General features: G+C 36.8%; 1 protein-coding gene across 2 annotated transcripts in view; it reads left to right on the forward strand.

The window, feature by feature from the left end:
* The first annotated feature begins 1,259 nt into the window (after nucleotides 1–1,259).
* LOC145677475 (solute carrier organic anion transporter family member 74D-like) overlaps nucleotides 1,260–24,003 on the forward strand; it is a 54,856-nt gene continuing 32,112 nt past the window's right edge. Inside the window, exons 1-7 of one of the 2 annotated variants that reach the window (XM_081747950.1) lie at nucleotides 1,260–1,556; nucleotides 2,087–2,323; nucleotides 5,125–5,343; nucleotides 10,092–10,232; nucleotides 11,306–11,467; nucleotides 15,617–15,781; nucleotides 18,446–18,641. In XM_081747950.1, the coding sequence (XP_081604076.1) occupies nucleotides 1,286–1,556; nucleotides 2,087–2,323; nucleotides 5,125–5,343; nucleotides 10,092–10,232; nucleotides 11,306–11,467; nucleotides 15,617–15,781; nucleotides 18,446–18,641 (1,391 nt within the window). In that variant the 5' untranslated portion in view covers nucleotides 1,260–1,285. Of the gene's footprint in view, nucleotides 1,557–1,714; nucleotides 1,776–2,086; nucleotides 2,324–5,124; nucleotides 5,344–10,091; nucleotides 10,233–11,305; nucleotides 11,468–15,616; nucleotides 15,782–18,445; nucleotides 18,642–24,003 lie in introns of those variants that run through there. The other variant, XM_081747951.1, reaches the window with a different exon arrangement.

Raw genomic sequence — 24,003 nt, forward strand, 5'->3', positions numbered from 1 at the left:
TTTCGGGGAGGGCTTTGCCTGGAAATGTGAAAATTCTGCAAGATATTTCATTTACTTTACTATAGTAAGTAAGATTTCGGAAGGGGGGGGCTTAAGCCCGGAAGCCATCCCCCTAAATACGCCCCTGATCGAGGTGTTTGCATGCAAGTAAGTTGCATCTCACTTCAGTTAACTACAAATGTCAAACAGCGACTTTAACGAAGTAAACATAAGGAACCATTCCGATTTGGTGAATTCAATTGCTGAAAATGATTGCTAGCACTGGATGCAGCACCAAAAGAAACAAAGAAAAAGAGGGTGTTTAGTGGCAGACCGTATACAGGGTGGGAGATAAATGAGGGCAAAGTGCGAAGATAGAGCGTAGAAAATGTCTAGAAATGCCATGTTAATTTTGAAATGAGTAGACGGATTGACGTCAAATGTTGAGTATGAGAAATGGATGTAGATGTCCACTGTGAATCATGGAGGACATCTGAAAAGCCGCCATGTTGGATTTAGCGTAAGAAGAACATATGGGAAAGGGGTCAAGTGACATACGGTTCTTGACACACACCGTGTCCAATACAGTTTGAAACCTCTGTAACAGGAGACGTTCCAAACTATAGCAAGGTATCAATACTGTCATAAAGGTGACGTGAATGAGGAACTAGAGACCCTGTAGTACGGTCCATGAGAGGTGGAAAGAGATAGAATCTAATCCTGGGACATCAAGAAGAATGTTTGGAACGTTTAACGGAATGAGAAGTAGCTCCACCCAATGAATGCTGACATGGTACCTTGTACAAAGACACCTGTCCCATTCAGGATACTGATATATTAATGACCCCCTATAAACAAAACGTGTCCATTGTAACACTAGTAACTCTTCTCCCAACCAGTTACATATAATTGACAACTAAAACACTGTTCACATTACGCCTATTCAGTGGAGCTCTATATGTATTCCTCATATCAAATATTTGACCTCAACCCCTCTACTTGTTTCAAAATTAACGTGGCATTTCTTGACACTTTTTACGTTCTATCTTCGCACTTTGCCCTGATTTTTCTCCTACCCTGTATACGGTCTACCACCAAACACCCTCTTTTTGTTTGTTTCTTTTGCTGCTGAATCCCGTGCTACCAATCATTTTCAGCACTTCAATTCAGCAAATCGGAATGATATCTTGTTAGTTTTCAGAAGAAGTTATTCGTATTTCGTCAGGTGTGCATGCTTTAATTTCTTGAAATTATATTGACCAGCCTTCTTATTTTACAGATCCAGCTGTGCCACTAAGAAGATAAAATGGGTGAAATAACAAAACCAAAATCCGTAAATTATCAAGAAGAGGAAGAAAAGGATGTGTTATTTGAATTGGAAGGATTCCCAGTAACCGAAGAAACCGCCTGTGGATTTGGGCCATTTCGTGGACCAAAGCTACAGAAATTAGCTAACAAAAATGTCTACGTCTTTCTCTACGGTCTAATTGGGTGTCTGTATGGTTCAACGTACGCTTATTTCAATTCTACAATTACAACGATGGAGAAAAGGTTTAAAATACCCAGCAAAACTACTGGTAAGTTGTATTTCTCTATGGTCTAATTGGTTGTCTTTACGCTTCAACTTACGCTTATTTCAATTCTACAATTACAACGATGGAGAGAAGGTTTAAAATTCCCAGCAAAACTACTGGTAAGTTGTATTTCTCTATGGTCTAATTGGCTGCCATACGCTTATTTCAATTCTACAATTACAACGATGGAGAGAAGGTTTAAAATTCCCAGCAAAACTACTGGTAAGTTGTATATAAACAGTCATTGTCAAAAGTCTGAGCACACTACTGGTTTTTTAGATTAAAAAAAAAAACATTTACCTACACATACACACACAAAAAAATTAGGACTTGTTCTGTAAAACAAACATTATTGCTCATGTAAGGAAGTTAAAACATATGCTCACTGAAACAAATTTATTATGTTTATTTTACTAAACTTTTTGTACAATAAACAGACATTCACACAGGCACATGTTAAGCCGAATAACAGAAGCTTGTTTAGGCCTATGCTTACTTCTATTAATAACGTTATTATTCTTATTATTTTGCAGGTATTATTTCGATAGGTAATGATATAAGTCAGTTGTTTGTGGTGGTCGCTCTAAGTTATTACGCTGGGAAAGGTCACAGACCTCGATGGATCTGCATTGGAATCTATTTCGTTGCCCTTTTTTGCTTCATATCAGCATTACCTCACATAATTTATGGCCCTGGAGAAGACGCATTGGAACTCACAGTGGAGTATGGTTCTGATGACAATGTAATGAATACAACATTTTCAGGAGGACGTAAGTACAAACTATGTTTTTTATTCTCGGCTTTTGTTTACAAATTGTATTTTATTCTAAATTCACTCATAACTTTATTCTAACTTGACCATACTCTACTTTACGCCCAGTGACCTGCCTCAACTAGAAAATTTCAATGGAGAACGTTAGGTCACTAATACCTCAAACAAAAGCCCGTGATACGCACAGAAAGAGTTTAGCGGTGTCATTGATCAATTTGGTCCCAGTTGAGATTGATGACGTAAAACATATCTGCTGTAAAGAAAGGCATTCTAACCAGCGGTGTTATTCTAATTTTTAACAACCAGTTTTATATATATTTAGAGAGAGAGAGTAGATGGATAGATATGTCCAGGAAACAATCCATAGAAGGCAACAAAAGCAAACTTTTTACTGGATATTACAAGTGACAAGTAGAGACCTACAAAGCATCCTAATACAATCTGATAATTTGAGATTAAAAAATAAACGCTTATACCTTCGTCTGAGAAACCATATGTTTAACCCTGTAGCTGTAACAATTTCTATAAACAAAGATAGTTAAACTAAAATTTACTGCTCCTGGGTATAACTGGATAAAATTTACTATTATATCTAGGTATAACAAACGGCTCTACGAACTCGAAATATTTTAATAAGCGGTCTTAGTAAATCGGTGTGAATCGGCTATATAGCACCACTGATTCCAACGAAATACAAGATCGGAAAAATCTGATTGGAAGTCCTCTCCAGCATCAAAATAGATTCACTAAATGAATCCTTTGAAGCTATAGGATCCACAGTCCCGATGGTTAAGTGGCCTCTCTAAGCTCAAAAATTTCAAATGCGAACAATCAGTGAGTGATCGTCAAACACAATCTTGCCACGTATCAAGTAACAGTTACATAGAATATTTCTTAGTGTGGTCCAAGTTGGGACTAGCATCGAAAAACATATCTCTTGTAACAAATGTTTATTCCGAGGTCTTTGATTTGTGTTTAGGGTTCTCTTTGAACAACAAAGCTTTACGAACCACGCGAGCTTTCACGAGAAATGGAACTCGGGTGTCCCACATTGAAGACGCTTATGAAAGCTATATAGCCATGTGAGTCCAGAGTATTTGAAATTGATTGTTACAAAGGAATAGCATAGATAAGAGCGACAGAAGGGCTCCCTAGTGTCTATATGATTAGCACACACAGCTTCCGAGACTTAATTTCGATTCCTGTGGTAACTCATGTGGTTCGAATTCCGCGTTAAGCTGTAGGGTCACCTCTCATACAACCTCGGTGCAGAATTTGACGATTAACTCCAAATTAACCCATTAATAAGAGTGATAGCAGAAACTGCATTTGTATTTTCTGCACCAATAGGGACTAACACAAATGCCTCACCTTGCAAGCTAAAACAGGAGATGCTCTGGTAGCTCAGTGGCCTGCCCACACTCACAAATTTCAAGTAGTAACATAAGATCAGAGACTTCGAGAGCACAGTTTCTGACACCCAGACATAGAAATGAGACATTTCACTACTTACCACAGATCTCATCGTGGCTGGTGGTACAAAAGAAAGCCTGGCTGAAGAAATATAAGGATTGTTCAAGTGAAAAGGAGACTTTGATTGTAGCGTCAATGTATGTAATCGAAGTGGAAAAATGTAGAGAACCGCGTTGCATCGTTTACTTGGAGAAAGTTGTTTTGTGCGGTCGGGTGATTATGGATTCAACTAGGGCAGCGCAATGAGATGCTGGAAAAATTTCGATGGGAATTCCTCAAACACCCTCAGTACCTTCCCGATATTCCCCATGTTACTTCCATTTCTCCTTAATAAAAGATTAACGGTTCACCTGCGACAAGGAAGCGCAGAACATCGGATCCGTCAACAACCTAGCAGTCCATTGAAGTCATCCATTACATATTCTGGAATAATCTACCTTTAGATATAACTATAGTATTTTTTCATTTGGGCAAACGTTAAGGGAAAAAGAACACATACGTACGGAAAGATAACAGTTGTTTCATTTATATATTTAACACTACTTACTGTTACCATTGAATTTATCTTTTTCCAGCTAAAATTCATTCTTAGGATTTAGGATTTAGATGTTTTCATTTGTCCCACATGTTCCATGTAATATTGGTGTAGTATTTTTAAGTCACAGTACAGTGACATCTTATGGACTAAAACTTTTTGGTTTGGAACTTCATTTCAACTTAGGAGAATATTTATAACTTCATTTTATCTTTTTATCTTCATCTTGCACTTTTTTTTTTTTTTTTGCTTTAGCCATGTTGTGTAGTAATATTTGAGTTAGTATAATACAGACTATGTAAGCAGTTGTAAGATTTATTATGTTTGTAATAGTATCCAAGACTTGGTATAATTACCTGCACGTGTTGGTAAATATGCTACTTTCTAACACTTTTTCTTTTACCTTGGATATAACATAGAAGTGAGAAGCATTATTGCCAGATTTTTTTTTCTAAACACGGAAAAGGCTACTCTACAACGAACATGTCTTGTTCTTTGTGTTTCATGAAAATTAAGGACACAAAATATCCAACACCCTTAATATGGCGTATTTACCTGCACCTACCTTACAATATCTTTTAGTGGAGTAATTTCCAAAATGTTTATTAAAACTCGGAACATCGAAGGAGCGAGAAATGTTCCTAGGAGGATATAGCACTACCAGATTCCTTTTGATATGCCATTATTGTAATAGTTTATCTGTACACCCGTTATAACTTCATTTATTTGTTTATTTTATTTTATTTTTAGATGATTCAAGTAACTAATAAAATAGTACTTTTTCTTCCCAGGCCCTGAGAAGCAGTTACGTCTCTGTGATCCTAGCTTTAACACTTCATCGCTGACAACGGATACACCATGCCAAGCATCAGAAGGATCATTTTCAACTCCAGTATTTCTCCTTTTGTTGGCGCAATTGGTCGCTGGTATTGGAGGCTCTATCTACTACACCCTTGGAATGACTTACTTGGATGATAACACTAGCAAAGAGAAAGCGCCTGCTCTCATCAGTAAGTAGTAGCATTTTTAAAACGTTTTCTGACATTTCGATATTTGTGACAAATGTTTATACAAGGAAAAAACACTTTGGAATGTTAATTGACGGTTGTTTAGTTGTAAGACGCTCATATCTGGTGAGAATGTTGTAGCTACCATGGATTTTCTCACTCCTCCTGATCTTTTCTCCACCAATTTTTCCGTAGATACGCTTATGCATTTACTTAAGCATCATACGAGGTGTGTTCAAATTGTATCAAACCTTTAGTTGGCAAAAATACATTCATTGATTTGCAAATCCGAAACACTAATCCCCTTCAAAGTAGTCCCCTTGGTAATGCACACATTTCTTCCAGCGCTCCCGCCATTGTTGTGAAACACTTCTGGAACGCAGTTTTTGGAATGGCGATCAACCGTGCAGTCGCATTCCGCATGATGTCTTCTCTTGACTCAAATCGGGTCTCTTTTAGTGGCATTTTCGGCTTGGGAAATAACCGAAAGTCACACGGAGCGATGTCGGGTGAGTATGGAGACTGACGACACACAGGCATGTTGTGTTCGGTGATGAAAACCTAAATCAATTTTCGCGGACACTCTCCTCATGCCCAAATTCTCGTTCAAAATTGAATGTACCGATCTGATTGAATGATTTTCGCTTCGGTATTGCCAAGCTTTTGGCAAAATTTGATACAATATCGCTTCTCAAGTTTTTCTGTCATTTTAGAAAAGACTGAAATCTCATGACCGCTTACTATACGTCTTCACTCCTTGGCCGACTGCCAATGACTGAGCTTTCTGTGGGCGGGAAAAAATCACGTTTGCGCATAAGGATCCCCTCTACATTTACAGTGAAGAAATTCTCCCATGCTTCAGTGGTTTACGCGGGAACAAATAAGGTTTGATACTTTTTATTCTCCATATCATATTTAGCTGATGAATGTTACCTCGAACATTTCATTATTCATCAACGAGCAAAAAGCACGAATGATTGTGTTTCTAATCCATTTTACAGCAACTTGACCCTCAATTTCGAGTTTTACCATTATTAGTTGGGACCTACAACGATATTATATATCTGTGACATACTTCTATTTCTTTCTTTTAGGTATTTTGGACAAAGGTACTACTTAAAAGTGCACAATCTGTTATTAAGAAGAAGAAGAAAATATATATAGAATATATGTTGATATTGTATAGATTTGTAATCGTGGCTACAGTAACAACATATAGTTATTTGTTTCGGATTGCTATGACAACTTGTACTTGTTAATGGAGGCTAGAGAATAAAACCTCGTTGTGATATGAATGTGATGTGTCTAATTTCAAGATTATGTAATCACTGGTTCTTGCAAATATACAAATAAATTAAGGGTACCTGATAGTGGTGATTTAGTTTACTATTCGAACTTTGCTAAGGTAACCAAAAATACGTAAAAAAAAATAAAATATAACGTTACATTATAGATGGTGTTTTCCTCACAGGATGCCTTGAGATTTGTTAGAAGTTAAGTAAACAGTCTCACAGATAACAGTCACCGCGGATTATACTTTATTAATTAATAAGAAAATTTATCGAAATCCTGAAATGAATATTCACAGAGGTGAAAGTATCAATAATGGAGTTGGTGATGAAGCACCGGTATCTGACACATCAATGAATTTGGCTGACCTTATAAGACAGCTATGTCAGCAGATAAATTCCATGACACAGCAAATGGATACCAAATTTGAGCAAATAACACAACAGACGGACACCAAAATGGATACCAAATTTGAGCAAATAACACGGCAGACGGATACCAAATTTGAGCAAATAACACGGCAGACGGATACCAAATTTGAGCAAATAACACAACAAATGGACACCAAATTTGATACCAAATTGGAACAAATAACGCAACAGATAAATACAAACTTGAACGAACCGACAGTAGGATCGAGCAAATTCTTCACAGATTTCCAATTGTGCAAAGTTCTGTTCAAGTGGTAGAAACGCAAGTTAATGAACACACAAATCAGATTAGAGAATTACAAGATGAAATACATTCTATCAAGGAAAAGATTAGTACTGTAAATGGTAATCTTCATCCGGTAGTCAATATAGACTATGTGCAACTGAAGGTAGATGAACCCAGACCATGTATAGAGGATAGTGATCCACCCGAAAGCTATTCTGAGAGAGACGATAGCGTTTCTAGTATCGGGATGGAAGAGAGAAGACCGCATCGATCGCATCGGAGGAAGAACACATACAGTACATAAAATCTAAACATCAAAGATATTCTAATAATAATAATCATTTTAAGTTTAGCGAAATAAGATCTTTAACTAAATTTAGTGGCAGATCGGAAGTCATACCGGCGTGCGTTTGTACGGAAGACATACCGAAAGAAGTACGTTTTTTAAAAAAAAGTTGAAAAATAATGCGATTTAATTGGCGTAGATAAATCTAAATTTCTTAAAATTTTACTACCACCTGCTCAGTATGGTTCAAAGCGATCAGGAGTAGTGTACGTAACTATTTAGATTTCAAAAAACGCTCTGCTTTCAAATTTTGAAAATGATTTTATGTTGGCAAACCGTGACGCTCAGATTCGGAACAGACGTTATGATCCTAAGGTATATAAAAGTCTTACTGATTTTGTTATTTCAGTCTATAATGAGTTGAAATTGATTAATCCATACCAACAGGAATCACGCGTTATCGCATTGATCCGAATATTGTTACCTTTTAGATTGCAGCAAATATTGGGCTCTGCTCAGTGCATTAATTTCAATCATCTAATTATGATAGTTCAAAATTTTTAAAACCAGTCTATATTGCAAAGTAATACTAACCGAAACAAAGCTAATCATATTCCTGTTCGAAATATCAATGTGAGGGAAGAGTGTAATCCTAATGCAAGAAGTAATGTTAGATTCACTCGTACCGGTAACAAAACCGAACCTAATTTCAGAAGAAACGGAAATAGTAATCGTACAACCATGGTAACCACGATTGGGAACCATGTAAACAATAGATCTAATTTTCCTCAAACTAGATTTCGTAGTAATTTCATAGGAGGCAGAAATTTTGAAAATAGGAACCAAAGAACTGGTGAAGTAAATAACCTACAGGATGCCATTCAATGTAACTTAATCGGATTTTTTGGTAATGTAACTTGAACTAAAGTTATGGCGTTCGTCTAAAACATATCCCATTAGTTCTTGTTTTGTTTCACTTTGAGTATTTTTATGATTTCTTTGTAATTTGCTTTACTTCTGCGTATTGTGCTTTCAAAGTCTTTTATAATAATCTAAACTATGCCCAAACGGAAGAAATAGGTTATATAGTATTTCAATGTACACTTATTTGATTTGTCAATAGGCTCGAATGGTGTTGAGTTAAAGAATCCGTTTTAGGACCTGAATAATTAACAAACTGGTCATATTTTGAATGTCCTTCTCATCGATAATTTGATAGAATTAAAATAAAATAGATTATTGAATGAATATAAGAATAATATTTAGATAAAATAAAATTAATATATATTATAATATATATATATATATATATATATATATATATATATATATATATAAACTATTCGAAAAGTAAGATAATCAAGTATTTGAATATGTAACGGTCCAGGATTCTTTCTTCAATTGTAACCAATTTAAGAAGTCTTATTCGGGAGCCATATATACAACGATATTGTATATCTGTGAATTACTTCTATTTTTCTTTTAGCTATTTTGGCCAAAGGTACTATTTAAAAGTACACAATCTGTTGTTAAGAAGAAGAAGAAGAAGAAAATATATATAGAATATATGTTGATATTATATAGATAATCTGTAATCGTGGTTAGAGTAACAGCATATAGTTATTTGTTTCGGTTTGCTATGACAACTTGTACTTGTTAATGGAGACTAGAGAATAAAAACTCGTTGTGGTATGAATGTGATATGTCCAATTTCAGGATGATGTAATCACTGGTTCTTGCAAATATACGTATAAATTAAGGGTGCCTGATGGTGGCGTGGTGACTTAACTTACTATTCGAACTTTGGAAATGTAACGAAAAATACGTAAGAAATAAAATATAACATTGCAGACCCATGGTGAGATCCTGTAATCAGCACTATTGGATGCGTGATGAGGAACGGTCCTATACCATGGTTGATGTTGCATAATGGTCTGTACACCTGCAAGATCCGACTATGGTTCGGAGCCCATATTAATAATATGTTTCTTTATAACCTCGGTGCTGCTGAAGGGACCAAAACACGAAAACTCTAAACTCAATTTTAACCTTTATTTTAAACCATTTTCCTCCTCAATTTTATATCACTTTGCTCTCAATCAACACTATTCGGCACAATCGATAGACACAAAGAAGACGAGGAAATTCGTGAGATCTTCTACGAAAGTAGAAAAGATAATATAGCTACACGAGCTGTGTTCAAAAAGAAACCTAACTTTTGCTATAACAGCTTTATTGCTCATTGTGTAACATTTTAAGCACTGTCCTCCTCAAAGTAGTCCCTTATATTAGAAGACTTCATAAATACTTTGTGCTGCGTACATATTCAATCTATTCATTACTTGTTCCGGTGTTTTACCTCTAGTCTTTAGTCAATCTATTCCATTTTACAAATTTTCCTTAATAATTATTTTTTCATTGCTGTATACCACTTCTCTATTATGGAATTTCTTAATATCACCAATTTCATAGTAAAGAAGCTATGGAAAGAAATTATTGTTAATTATTTGTTTCACAGGTGTTTCATATTTCCTAAGAATGCTAGGACCAGCCATGGGATATGCCTTAGGCTCCTTCTGCCTGAAGAAGTACATTTCCCCAACGTTAACACCAGTTATTGATATTCGTGATCCTAGGTGGCTTGGCGCCTGGTGGATAGGTAAGGGCTGCACCATCCTGTAATTATAAAAGGTGTTTCATAAAGAACGCAATACATAATAACACCTCCAAAAAATTTGATGAAATTAAGTAATTTACATTTTACATATTTACATATTTTTGCAGTGTATGCTACCTGTGATTATGTATGAAATATGATATCATTTAAATGCCTTTCACGACTCTGTACGCACACTCTCGGTTTTTTTTTCATGAAATTTTACGTAACTTCTCGGCATACTTGCACCTCTAGTCAGGTCCGTATCCAGGGAGGGCCTAGGAGGCTCGCCCCCTAAATTTTTGCTGGCTTCTCCTAAAATTTTCACGGTAGATTTGCAAATAAACTATAATATAGTGATGAACTATAATATGGTTGTATCGCCCCCCCTAACTTCAGCCCCCCCTCCTACATTTTGAGCTGGCTACCGGCCTGCCTCTAGTTCTGATATTACATGCTGAATCTTGACCTTGAGCTCTGAAAGTGATCATGGTTTGTTGGCATACGTACGAGATTTCAAAATACCCTCACAAAAAGAAATCACATTGTGTCAAATCACAAGATAATGTCTGATTGCGAGAAATCACCTGGCCAGGAAACCTCTCTGATAACAAGTATATACAGTCCTCACCTGTATAGAAGACATAACGATTATGCGTTATTCGGTTCTTCGTGACTTCTAAGCACAAAAAGGAAAGAAAAACAGATAAAAGGCATATATCGTTCATTGTTGCCAACTTACTAGAAACAGAAATGGCGGGCATTTCGAAAGTTGTGTTCTTTATGTGACAACCTTCATTTAAATAGAACTAACATACATATAATTGAAATTAAATTTGATAGCACCATTAGATGGGCAAAATGGATTCACTTCAGCAGAGGTTAGCTCACGTCACAGCAATTGCTTGGCATATCTTGTCGCTAGAAACATGCTTACGCCAACAATTTTTTTTTTTTTTTTTTTTTTTTTTGTGGTTAGTTCAATTGAGTAAGTTACAAAAGGAAATTGTGAATATTACGTACTGTTCAAGATATGCAGTAATAATTACCAAATTACTACTTTCTGTTTTTAACAGGATGGCTTGTTTTGGGTTCCTGTTTACTTATTAGTGGTTCTTTTATCGCGCTCATGCCCAGTACTTTACCTCGTGCAGCTCAGAGGAAAATGGAAGCATTAGAAAAGCTCAAGGAAAAAGATATAGTATCGCTGGAGGAAGATCAACAGCCTTCGTTACAAGGTGGGTACTACAACTAGATACTCTGGTAATGATCAGCATGGCTAGCAATTGGTAAGTGCAATAAATTAAGTTGAAAAATACGTCGGTTTAACGTAATTAAAGGGATACAGTATGTTGACCGACCAATATTTTGCCATCATTTAACAAAGTGATTAGCTTTGCATTCTTAATCTCAGTTTTTGATTGTCAATTGATTTGGATGGAAAATAGTGAGCAAAGCGTTCAATTATAATGTAGGGTCAATTATCTCTTGCCTAGTGTACCCTTTCGCTTTGGTAGATCTATCATCTATGCTCCTAGTGCACTTACACTGTATTTTAGTCATTTCAAATTCGGCGTTCTTCGACATCATAAAATACTTCTCAGTAAACAAAACAAGCATTAGACGAAGCAGATAGAGTAACTTGCGCGTTGCCCAAGAAGCAATAGTGCAGGGAAACAAAACCTTGATAGCTGAGTCAGTAGCTTTTTAAGTACATTTCATCCATATTGAAATATCCTATACATGGTCTGTATTTGTAAACACTAACATTGTTTCTTATTTGTAAACACAACCACATGCTCTCTGCAAACAAAAAGCAGACGACAGGAATCCTCATCTTCATCAGGTCATGTGACAGAAAAGAAAAACTAGCATCATCGCTGTCCAGAACAGGATATAAAGCAAGCTATAAGACCTTCATTGCGATCAGATTCAACTGGTCATCTCTCTTAGCTTGCCTGGAGCTCTGAGAGATCTAACCTAACCAAAGCCTCTTTGCTTACTTGGAGCTGTAAGGTCTCCTGCTCACTTAGCTTGTCTGGAGTGTATGGGAACTCAACCACTTTATTTGCTTGCTTGTAGCACTGGGAGATCCTAACTGTAACCAACTAGCTTGTCTCGATCTCTGAGGGACCACAACCTCTCTTTGCTTACCTGAACACTGAGAATTTCTAAACCATTACAGTTTAGCTTGCCTGGAGCTCTGTGGTAGCCTTTCCTTGGCTTTCTGAACCTTGGGACATCTATTTGCCCAGACAAATTACATGGAGAACTTTGTATCAGTTTTCGGGACACATTTTGTATATAACAATACTTTTTATAATAAAAGATCATGAGAGAAAGCCCCTGCTAAATTGCTCTAGGTACTGGTCAAGGTGACATGAATATCGAAGTCTTAACCGAATGAAAGAAAAACACACGTCAAGGATCCCCACAGCCCTGAGACACTACTATAGGTATACCTTATCAATAATATTGCTGCTGATACAGCAAATTTACTAAAGCTTTCGCAAACAAAATCTTGTTTATTTTACAGCGACAAGAATCCGCATAAAGAACAAGACGTTGTTCTAAGCGCTGTGACGACTGTTTAGCATTTTCTACGGTTCTCATTGCTGCCTATACATTCAACTGCATATTACAGAAGTATTTAGCCGGTACGGTGCCAGGAAGGTGGAGTAGAGAGCCGAACGCCGAGACATTCTCTTTTCCTATGAACCTCGCTTCTACTTTAAAAAAAAAAAAAAAAATACGGTTTTGCATCAAGAATTCTTATTGTATTCTGTTTCTGCTCTCATCTAAATGTGCAGTGAGAGATTGTCTAGTCACGGTTTTATCTGGACACTCTTGTAGTCCTACTTCTGTAGTTCCTGAGTGGGGACATTTTCCAACAGAATAACATGTGACCACATGTCATGTGTAACGACCTTCAGTTCCTAGGAGGACGCCACTTTACACTGTTTCTTTCGCCCACGTATTCAACTGTTCTCTCGCCCGTTTAATATATCTAATGTCTGTGGCAGAAATGGGCACCTCATTCGTTTTTGCCGTTAAGAGGCCCGCCCTCACCCTCATCATTTTGGTAGATGAGGGTGAGGGCGAGTGAGGGTAAGGATAACAATATTTGAGTGTGAGCCGGATGATATGAGTGAGGGCAAGGGCATCAGTAATATTTTAAATAAAATAATTTTTGAGTTTTACGTCCTACGGTTATGCCGGCTAGACTAAAGGAGATGGTGATTATGAGAAATGTATGAAATGGTGGAATGAAGAAAATGGGAGGAAACGGAAGAACCCCGAGGAAACCCACGGACATGGTGTTTGTTCACAACAAAATTCACTTGGCGGGTGTTGGGATCGAAGCCGGGACTCCAAGCACCAGAGCTGAACCCTCTAACACCGAGCCACAGCGGCCCCTTCAAGTAATAATGAGTTGATTGAGGGTGAGTGTCAGTGATGGTTAAGGTGTCAACAATAGTTGAGTGTGAGGGCGAGTGAGCGTGAGTGAGGTATAGTAAAAAAAATAATGCACATCTCTCTTGTCTCTGGTTTAATTCTAGGCAAGTAGAGTTTCTGGTGGGAATCATGAAATACGTGTTTTCTTGGGGTTTTCCTGTTTCCTCCCTTATTTTCAGTGCACCAGATTCTTTCATAACAACCCACTTTTATTAATTATCCGTCCCCTTTACAGACAGAATAATAATAGACATTTTTCATTAACAACTGAAGAAATTAATTTGTCATTTTAAGTTAATGAGCCCATTGCATGGCTAATCAGGTCTCCGTATCAGCAATGCCTACGCGATGACAGTCCAGGCGACAAGTTCATTTTTAAAATTCAAGACGAGATTAGAAATTTCTCGAATCTTGTAGGCAACCCTAGTTCATCAAAGAACCAAACTTTTAGATCTCAAAACACTGTTTCAGTGTTACATAATTCATAGTATAAAAATTATAAATTGATTGTACGAACACAGTAAAGAGTATTTATCAAAATTTAAAGATACAGAAGTCATTACATAATAATCTCCAATCATATATGTGTTTTAAATGTTGTTATACCACACTATTCGTGGACGTTTCCTAACTTCTACAGAATGTCTAATAAAATTCCAAAATGAAATTTCGTGACTTTTTCGTGACCTTTTCTTTACCAAATCACAAAATTTCCTAACATTTTCAAGAGTGAATTTGGGTGCGAATTAGGCCGAATTTTCATCCATGCGATAGAAACGTACTTTGCTTGCGATTTTGTAGCGTCTAAAGCCGACCATAGACATTTTAGTGGTGAATTTTCACGTTTTATAGAACAAAATTTTCCAATCTGTACTTACATTTGTTCAGTTAAAAAAATCGTGACCCAAAAGCTAAATTTCGTGACTTTTTCGTGACTTTCATGACCGTTTTCTGATTTCGTGACTTTTTCGTGACATTCGTGACCGATAGACACCCTGTTCTAGATGAAATTAAGGTTTTAAAAAATCAGGGCATACATTGATTTACAAAACGAGACGAAAACAAGACGGGGTGATGAAAACTTTTTTCTAGAATCGAGACGAGACAATTCTACTAAATTTACGAGACAAGACGAGAAAATCATATTTCTTGCACTATCTCGTCTCGTGGGAAATACTACTTATCACGTATCGTACGACTTGACTTCTTTGTCTGATATTTTTTAAAGGAATGTAATGTTCAAATTGCAATGAACGTTAATTCACGCATAGTATGCCGTTTCATGCCATACCCCGAAGTGCCGTGGTTCACAAAGTTCCTCCTCACATCTTGACATTGAAAATTCATTCGGTTGTCTTTTCTAATTGATACATGATGTTCTGTGGCTGTGCCGTTCTTATGCTGTGTCCCGACATGCCACCTTGACGAGAAACCGCGGCCGGTCCTGGTTCGATGGCCGCGATCCTTCGTCTTTCTTCGGAGCATACGAAGCGACACGAAGTTTACCAGAACCAAGAGAAATAATGTGGAAACGAGTAGTGGTACGGCAATAATATATGTGAATGATCGCTGCCGTTGCACGTACGAGCATGGCAAGGGAATGGCATAGGCACAACACACTAAGTGTGAATTAACCTTAAGATATGATGTAGAATTACTGTAATCATGAAATTGCTGCTTTGTTCCCGTAAATCCTTACATTCTACAAGCAACTAAAGGTGCTTATTTGGAGATTGACTGAACAGTTACAATATTTTTAAGCTATGTTGAAAATAATGTGTAGAGTTACATAATTAAATTAACGATCCGAGTTTTGATATCAATTTAGGTAATGTTCTTATTATTATAATAAATTCTTCATCCAATAATAATTTATGGACAGAATGAAGATATTTCTATCACATTTTGAGACATTTCTTTGTATTTTCCAGATTTGTTGAAGAGCCTAAAAAGACTGATGAAGAATAAAACTTTTTTTTGTAATACCATGTCCTCGGTGTTTTACGTATTCGGTTACCTGCCTTTCTGGACATTCATGGCTAAATACATGGAAACACAATATAGGAAATCTGCATCAGATGCCAGTATTATAACAGGTAACTTTAATTTCTATATTTATATAAGTTAAAAGCAGGATAAAAGGCCCGTAGCCAGCCCCAAAATTTAGGGGGGGGGCGGTAGAAGTTAGGGGCGGCCCCGACCCAATCATATTATACTTCATCACCATATTATAGTTCATTTGCAAGCCTACCGTGAAGCATTTAGGGGGGCCAGCCACAGTTTAGGGGGCCCGGCCCCTCCTAGCCCTCCCTCCGTGGATACGGGCCTGCAGGATAAGTTCCTTACCAAAGTGCATATATATATATATTTAATGAACTGGAGAAAGAGGACAAATTTTCTCCTCTACAAATATCATGTTGATTATGAGGAATGTAAAATAATCTTCCAGTTTAACGTCCCACGGTTATGCCCGTTAGGCTAAGAGAGGAAGATGGTTAAAGCAACCGAAAGATGATGGAGAAAATGGTGGAATGAGAATGTGGGAAGAAACAGGAATACTCTGAGAAAACCCACGGACACAATGTTGTCCATCACATGCTTACCGGGGCTCGAACCAGGGGACTCAATGCATCAGAGATAAACGATCTACCCACTGTGGCCCTCAAGAATATGAAGGAAACATTGTGATTATTGTACATACAACACAATAAAATAAGAAAAAGTGGCAAAATTTCCTCCACATTGAGGGAAATTCGCTTTATAACGAACAATACGTATCATTTTATTGACATTTTAACTGTATGGAATACCAAACTGTTACTAATAACTCATAGAACAAAATTGAACAGACTACAATACAAAACTGCCTAAAAGAATACAAAACAAACGTGCCTATAAAGATATAATACAAACATGTTTAACAAAAAGAGCTAGAAAAGCTTATTTAATCAGATCTGAATAGGAAGCAAGTGCGTCACCATTATCATGCATTCACAAAACTTTTATTGCAGTAATCATGAAACCAAAGTTGACAAATTAGGCATTGCTACCACTAGACAAAAAGAGAATTAAAATCTATTCAAGCGACAGTGAATCCGCGTTTTAAAAAGAACATTTATCGCTTTCTATTACAGTTTTTCTTCATAGCGATCAGTATGGAAACCGGAAATCGTAAATTTCAACCACTTCCAGTTTGAATAGAGAAATAACGGTGGACATGAAACTTTTATTGGGGCACTGAATTCATATCGGAAAGTGATTTATCGCTTTTTTTTTATCGTTTTTGTCCTAAGGAGATCTAAATTAAAACCGGAAGCGATTGAAAATTTCTACATCTGGTTTTAGCAGAGGAAAAAAAATGAAATGAAATTTTTAAGTTTTACGTCCCACGATTATGCCGGTGAGGCTAAAGGAGACGGTGATGATGAGTAATGAATGAAATGGTGGAATGAAGAAAGTGGGAGGAAACGGGAGAACCCCGAGAAAACCCACGCACGCGGTGTTTGTCCACCACAAAGTTCACTTGGCGGAGGCTGGGATCGAACCCGGGACCCCAAGCACCAGAGGTGAACGCTCTACCACTTAGCCACCGCGGCCCCGGTTTTAGTAGAGGAATCAGGGTAAGGATGAAAACTATTTGTGAAACGTTGAGTCCATTTCAAGAAATCGCTTTTCGTTGTTATTGTTGTTGTTCCATGATTAAAGGTGTAATGAGGTGTACGAGGTATACTCGTATATGAGGTATACTCGTGTATGGAAGTATACGTTGTATACCCACCTAAAATTTTCTAATCCAATATATTATTACCTTAAACTTACGAAAGAAAGGGCGCATATGGGTCTGGATATACAGGGTGTTTCAAAATAACACCGACAACGTTTGAGAGGTGATGCCTGACAGCAAGATAAGACGAAAAATATAGACAAACCTGGGTGCACAAATACTTCCTTTCGGAGTTATTGGTTGTCGAAAACATGGAAAAATGAACTTTAAAAGGTCCGTAGCTCCAAAACTATGAGGCTTACGGTAGTCGGGTGAAGACTTTATTTAGGAACTAGTATGTGCCCTATCCAAAAATACATGTTTCAGAATCCTGTGATACTTCCGTAACAATCTTTATAGAAGTAATTGGTGATGCTCGTAGCCGAAGTGCATCTATAAAAATTGTTGCGTGGTATCTTAGAATTCTGAAACATGTATTTTTGGATAGGGCACATACTAGTTCCTAAATATAGTCTTGACCCGACTGCGATAGGTCCCGTAGTATTGGAGCTATGGACCTTTAAATTTCATTTTGTTTTCGGCAGCCTACAACTCCGAAAGGAAGCGTTTGTGCATCCAGGTTGGTCTATAATTTTCGTCTTATCTTGGTGTCAGGCATCACCTCCCAAACGTTGTGGGTGTTCTTTTGAAACACCCTGTATACCATGTCTTTGAAAATGCTCGGAGGTATATCTATCAAAAATTCTAACATTATATTCTTATCTACGGCAATCATCAATGGAAGTGGAAGTAGGTAATTTCTGCCAATTCCACTTAGAATAGAGATTTAAGAGAAAAGATGGAACGAATTCTTGAAAAACCAAATTATGTTAGTTAACTATGAATAATAACAATTTCTTGTTCTGATACATGTCAACAAAGGAAGGGACGGACAGACAAATCCGTTCTAAAACACTTTCGACATTCATGCATTGCAAGGTTTTAAAGTCTAAAATATAATTTAAGCTAAAGTTTGACAAAAGTCTTAATTTTTCAGGTTCCGTTGGGCTAATATTCTCGGCGTTAGGAGTTCTACTATCAGGGTTTATAATCAGCCGGTTCCAACCCAGAGCCCGTCTTTTAGCAGGTTGGAACGTTGTTGTAGGCTTTGTGACTGTTCTAGGATTAATCTGCTACATTTTCATTGGATGTCCATCAAATGACCATCATGGAGAAATTCTTCCGTCAGGAGAGTAAGTACTAAGTAATAGAACTCCTATAGTTCCAAATTTTAGAAACAAATGGTACTAATTTTGTCTGCTCTGAACCAAGACATTACACATACATATACAGGGTATTTCATATTCTACCTGAATGTAGATTGTTACCTGAAAATGAAATATGCTGGAAGCGCATAACAAGCCATGTTAGAATATTTACTTTAAATATAAGATTTCGCAAAAGTAACTCTCCAATATAATTAGTAAAGAGCTTTGAAAAAAAATGGAAGACTAGCGCAACGTTACTCGTAGAAGGATTGCTATTGAATACTTTTAATCTTACGTTAGAACAAACAATAGAAGTGTACTTCGAGTCTCGGTATGTTCTTTGCGCAAGTGTGGGCACACGGCGATCGGAATTCAGTTTCGAACTAGACGTTCCGAGAGATCAAGGGTTTGGCCCAATAGGAAACCTGCTGAAATACACTCTTATTGTGTATATTTTGTTCATAATTTCATGTTATTTCATTTTCTTTACGCAAAATTGCTCATAGGTTATGGTTCCCAGCTATGGATACTGGATTGTATCCTCGACCGTAAAATTCCCGGCCTTCTGCTATATCTACGAAGGTAGAGAAGTGGAAGCCTCTAAAGAAAAAGTCAAACATTGAGAAAAGTAGAGAAAGATCTCGATCGCCACTATTCAAGAAACATCATACAGATTCCTACGGCACATTTACTACGAATGGCCAGAACCGGTTTCTGATGGAACTGGTTTTCAGGTCTGAACGGATCCGGTTCTAGAAGATCCGGTTCCGGAACCGGTTTTTCGGATCCAGGTTTGGAACCGGTTCCGGAACCGCTTCTGAAAACCGGATCTTCAAGAACCGGTTCCGCTGGAACCGAAAATTTGTTACCATCCCTACGCTAAACCCGAGCTGCTGGCAGGCTGTGAACAGTGTGCTATATGAAATGGTGAAATCGACAGGTAGGCGCCCAGGCGGCGGCCGCTTGTCTTATTTGGCTTAACAAACTGGGTAACTGGCAAACTCATTGGCTAAACAGGCAAACTGGCCAACTCATTTGGCTAAACATTCACTGGTGGACCAAAATATTTTTATGGGGGCACAAGCGGGTCTGAGCGGGAGGGCACAAGCGCATAATGCTCTTTGTAGTGTTTTGAAGGTGAACTTTGTGCCTCCTTTACGGGTCTTTGGGGGCTTTCGGATCTAGATCTGAAACCGGTTCTCAAAACCGGATCTCCGAGAACCAGGAGGAACCGGTTCGCCGGAACCGGAACTTTGTGGCCATCCTTAATATTTACTTCAGACAATGGTCGTTTTATCGTCAACGAGTAGTCTCTTCTCTACCGATTCCAAACACACATCTAGACGACTATAGTTTTCTCTTCAAAACTACGATCCTAAGTTCTGGAATTTGAAACTTCTTCTTCAACAAGTTCTCAATTACAGCCTTTATTCAGAGATATCGCAAATAACAGAAACCAAGAACGACTTAACCATCAAATCAGCAGCAGCAAACTTTGCTACTACCGTTCGAGATTACAACGACTCACCAAAGGTAGTCGTCAACCCTGGTTCGGCTAATAATATAAGTAAATCTTTAGTGGCAATAATTGTTTACACCTTAAAATATCTTCCGTAATTATTTTCACTAGTATTATCACCTTTTATACTGAAATTACAAGTCCATGATAAGTATTAGATAATTTATTCGTTGATTCTCTTTTAACGTATATTCACACAAACTGTCTTGCAATCATACATGTTAATTATATCCATAAACAAACTACATAGCAATCAACTATACAATAATAATGTATATTTCTTACATATATTAAAACATTCTTCTTTTGTTATCTTTAGTTAACATTATATCAGGTATAGTGCTTGTGTAGAAGCACTTTCTGCCCAAGATACAAGTAATTATCAACCGATACAAAGTATCTCGTTGTATAAAATGTCGCCCGATGATGGGACTGAATATAAAAGTTACAAGCGAGCTTGGCTTTTATATTTAAGAACTACTGGTCCGTTTATAATGATGGCATAAGAATAGTGCTATTCTTTACATTTTGATCGCACCTCATATATCATTTTGTTCAATTATTTTATATAGATACATTTATATTAAAACATTCATCATTCCATTGTCATTTACCTTTGACAATAAAGTTTCAACACAAATCAATATAATAAAAATAGCCTTTGTGTTTAATCAATTATGAATCGACTTATAATTCTTCACATCAACAAGACAGAATTTTAAAAAAATCATTTGGAAATTATCATTGGTTAATGAGAATTAAAGAAAATTAAATTAAGTAAAAATCAAAAATTAAATGTAACTTACGTTCGGACGAGCAAAAAGAAGAAAATAAACTTATTTTTACACAAACAGAAGACACTCTTTTTTTTTTTTTAGTCTCCTTCATTCTTATTAATTTGAGCAAGAATGTCAGGTGTAACTAATCTTTTCACTAGACACATCCATTTTTCTCTTGTATACTGGGTAGGTCTCCAAACCTTCAACTCATCTATATTACGAAGTCCAATTGATGTACCCGTTTTAGCGTTCAACAATTCAAAAACTTTAGGGTTTATTTCCTTGAAACATAAATAAGGACCTGAGAAAATGTCACAAAATTTATAAATCTTCTTTAACAACGCATTACTTTGTGGATGTTGTTTAACAAAAACTAAGTCATTGATCTTGATCCGATATTTTCCTTCTTGTAAAGACTCTAGTTGAGAATTACGTTTCAAAAATTTGTTGTGTCTTCGAATTTTTACCATATTCACTAAACTCGAAGAATCTACGATTGTCGAATCTTCTAACTTGACATTAAAATGTTGTTCCACAGGGAAAATCAAATCAGAACCGTTATGTACATTAGCAGGAGACACGCCCAAAGTGTCTGATATCGAATTATTCAAAAGATACGTGATTTGATTGACATGCTTAATCCATTCGGCATGCTTATCTTTGCAAAAGTGTCGAAACAACATACCAAAATTACGATGCACATTTTCTACAACAGAAGGATGGTACGGAGTTACGAAATGAATTTTAATGTTAGCCTTGTTCATTGCTTTAATAAACACATCACTTTTGAATTGTGAACCATTATCACATAATATGTGTTCGATAGGACCACAATGTGGAATGTATACGTTCAAGATTTTATTTATGATGGCAGTGGATGTTGCTCTACGCAGAGGATAAGCTACTACATAGCGCGAAAAGATATCCATAGTAGTAAGTAGATAAGTTTCTCCGGTAGCTGCTCGTGGTAACGGTCCATATAGATCGATAAATAAGAACGAATGTGGTCTCTCTGGCGTTATTGAGAGCATAGGTTTTTGTACAGCCTGGTAGTTATGTTTGATTCGCATACATTCAATACAGTCCTTGATATGATTTTTGATTTGAGCTCTCATTCCTCTCCAATAAAAAGATTTATTAATCAAGGCACATACTTTTACATAACCAAAATGACCGAAATCGTCATGATAAGCTTTTAATATGCGGTTTGTCAACGTAGGTGGAATGCAAATTTTGTTTCTAGACTTGAATTTAAAATCTTTAATAAGTAGAATTCCGTTGGATAATTTAAATCTGGAATTCCATTGTTTGGGACAATTACACTCCACACTGCATGAAGACAAATGTTTCATGATTTGGTTATATTCATGATGATTCAGTTGATGTTCTCTTAGATCTTCCATTGAAATGGTGGCTATTTCATCCTGTAAGACCTTAAATTCGTTGATGGACAAGATATGTTGTTCTTCTCCAGGAAACAGACGTGATAAGGTATCTACGGGTCCATTATCTACTCCTTTAATGTGTTGTACTTCGAAGTCATAAGACTGAAGCTCTAACGACCAACGAAGTAGTCTGTTATTATACCCCTGTATGCTGTTAAGGTATCGTAATGAATTATGGTCGGTAAGTACTATGAAATGGCATCCACTGAGATATGGAGCAAATTTTTGTATCGCAAAACGTACGGCCAAAAGTTCGATTTCTGTCGTTGTGTATCCTTTCTCAGCTTTCTTTAAAGTACGGCTAGCGCAATGGATAACGGCCGGTTCCTTAATGGTTGGATTTGGTTGCCAGAGTACTGCAGAGATTCCAAGTTGAGAACCGTCACACTGGACATAGAAAGGAACATCATATCGAGGGTGATTCAAATGGATGTTTCGCTTTACGCTCTCCTTCAACTTATTAAAACTATGTTCTTGAATCGGACCCCATTGCCATGGTACTCCTTTCTTTATAATCATAAATAAAGGTTGGGCTATCTCAGCAAATCGCGGGATGGCTTTGCGAAACCAATTGAAGAGCCCTAATACTTGCCGTGTCTGTTTCACATTTAATGGCGCAGGCAGATCCTCTATGGCTTGTACTTTAGATTGACTGAACTGTAAACCAGATGCATCAATTTGGTAGCCAAGGAATTCTATAGAATTTTGTAGAAATTTGGATTTCTGTAGGTTGATAGTAAGACCCGAACTTTCCAATCTATCTAAAACTATATCTAAGTACTTCAAGTATTCATGCGGATTTTTTCCCATTATCAAGATGTCATCAGCGTAGGTTATCACGTTGCTGCGTAAGTCTTGACCTAAGACTTTATTTAAGCAGGAAGCTAACGCCGCACTACCATTGATAAGCCCAAAGACTACACGGTTGTACTCATATAAGTGACCTTCAAAACTAAATGCCGTGTACGGTTTCGAATCCTCATGCAATTCGACCTGATTATAAGCCAGTACTAGATCTAAATTTCCGAATACTGCATTCCCTTGTAAAGAGGCTAATATTTCTTCCACTGGAGGATACCTCACTTGTTCCAAATCAATATGACAATTCGTGCGTCTCAAATCCAAAACCACACGTAGAGAACCATTTTTCTTAGGAACTACATGTAATGGATTAAGGTGAATGCTTCGTGAAGGCCTAATGATCCCATTTCTTAACATGTCTGTAATTTGCTAACGTACATTTTCCCTGTATCGGTAGGAAATTATATAGGGCTTAGTCACAATGGGTTTGTCTGTCTTAACCTTAAAAGAATAAACAAAATCCTTACAACACCCAGGACGTTCTGAAAAGACATTTTTATGTTTATATAATATATCCTTAAAGTGAGTTTTTACTGTATCATCTATAAAATCAAGACTACTTTCAACTGACTTAACACACTCAGAAAACAATACATCTTCTTTTGAATTCATCAAATTTTGTGTGACTCGCGTTAGTTGATCATTTAATTTATCATTTTCTGAACTTACAGAAACATTATTCAATACATTAGGAACATTATTATATTGACAAGCAATATCATCAGATTTAGGAAGAAGTTTCT

The sequence above is a fragment of the Thermobia domestica genome, unplaced genomic scaffold (genome assembly GCF_964235325.1).
Source record: "Thermobia domestica unplaced genomic scaffold, izTheDome1.hap1.1 HAP1_SCAFFOLD_911, whole genome shotgun sequence".
NCBI lineage: Eukaryota > Metazoa > Arthropoda > Insecta > Zygentoma > Lepismatidae > Thermobia > Thermobia domestica.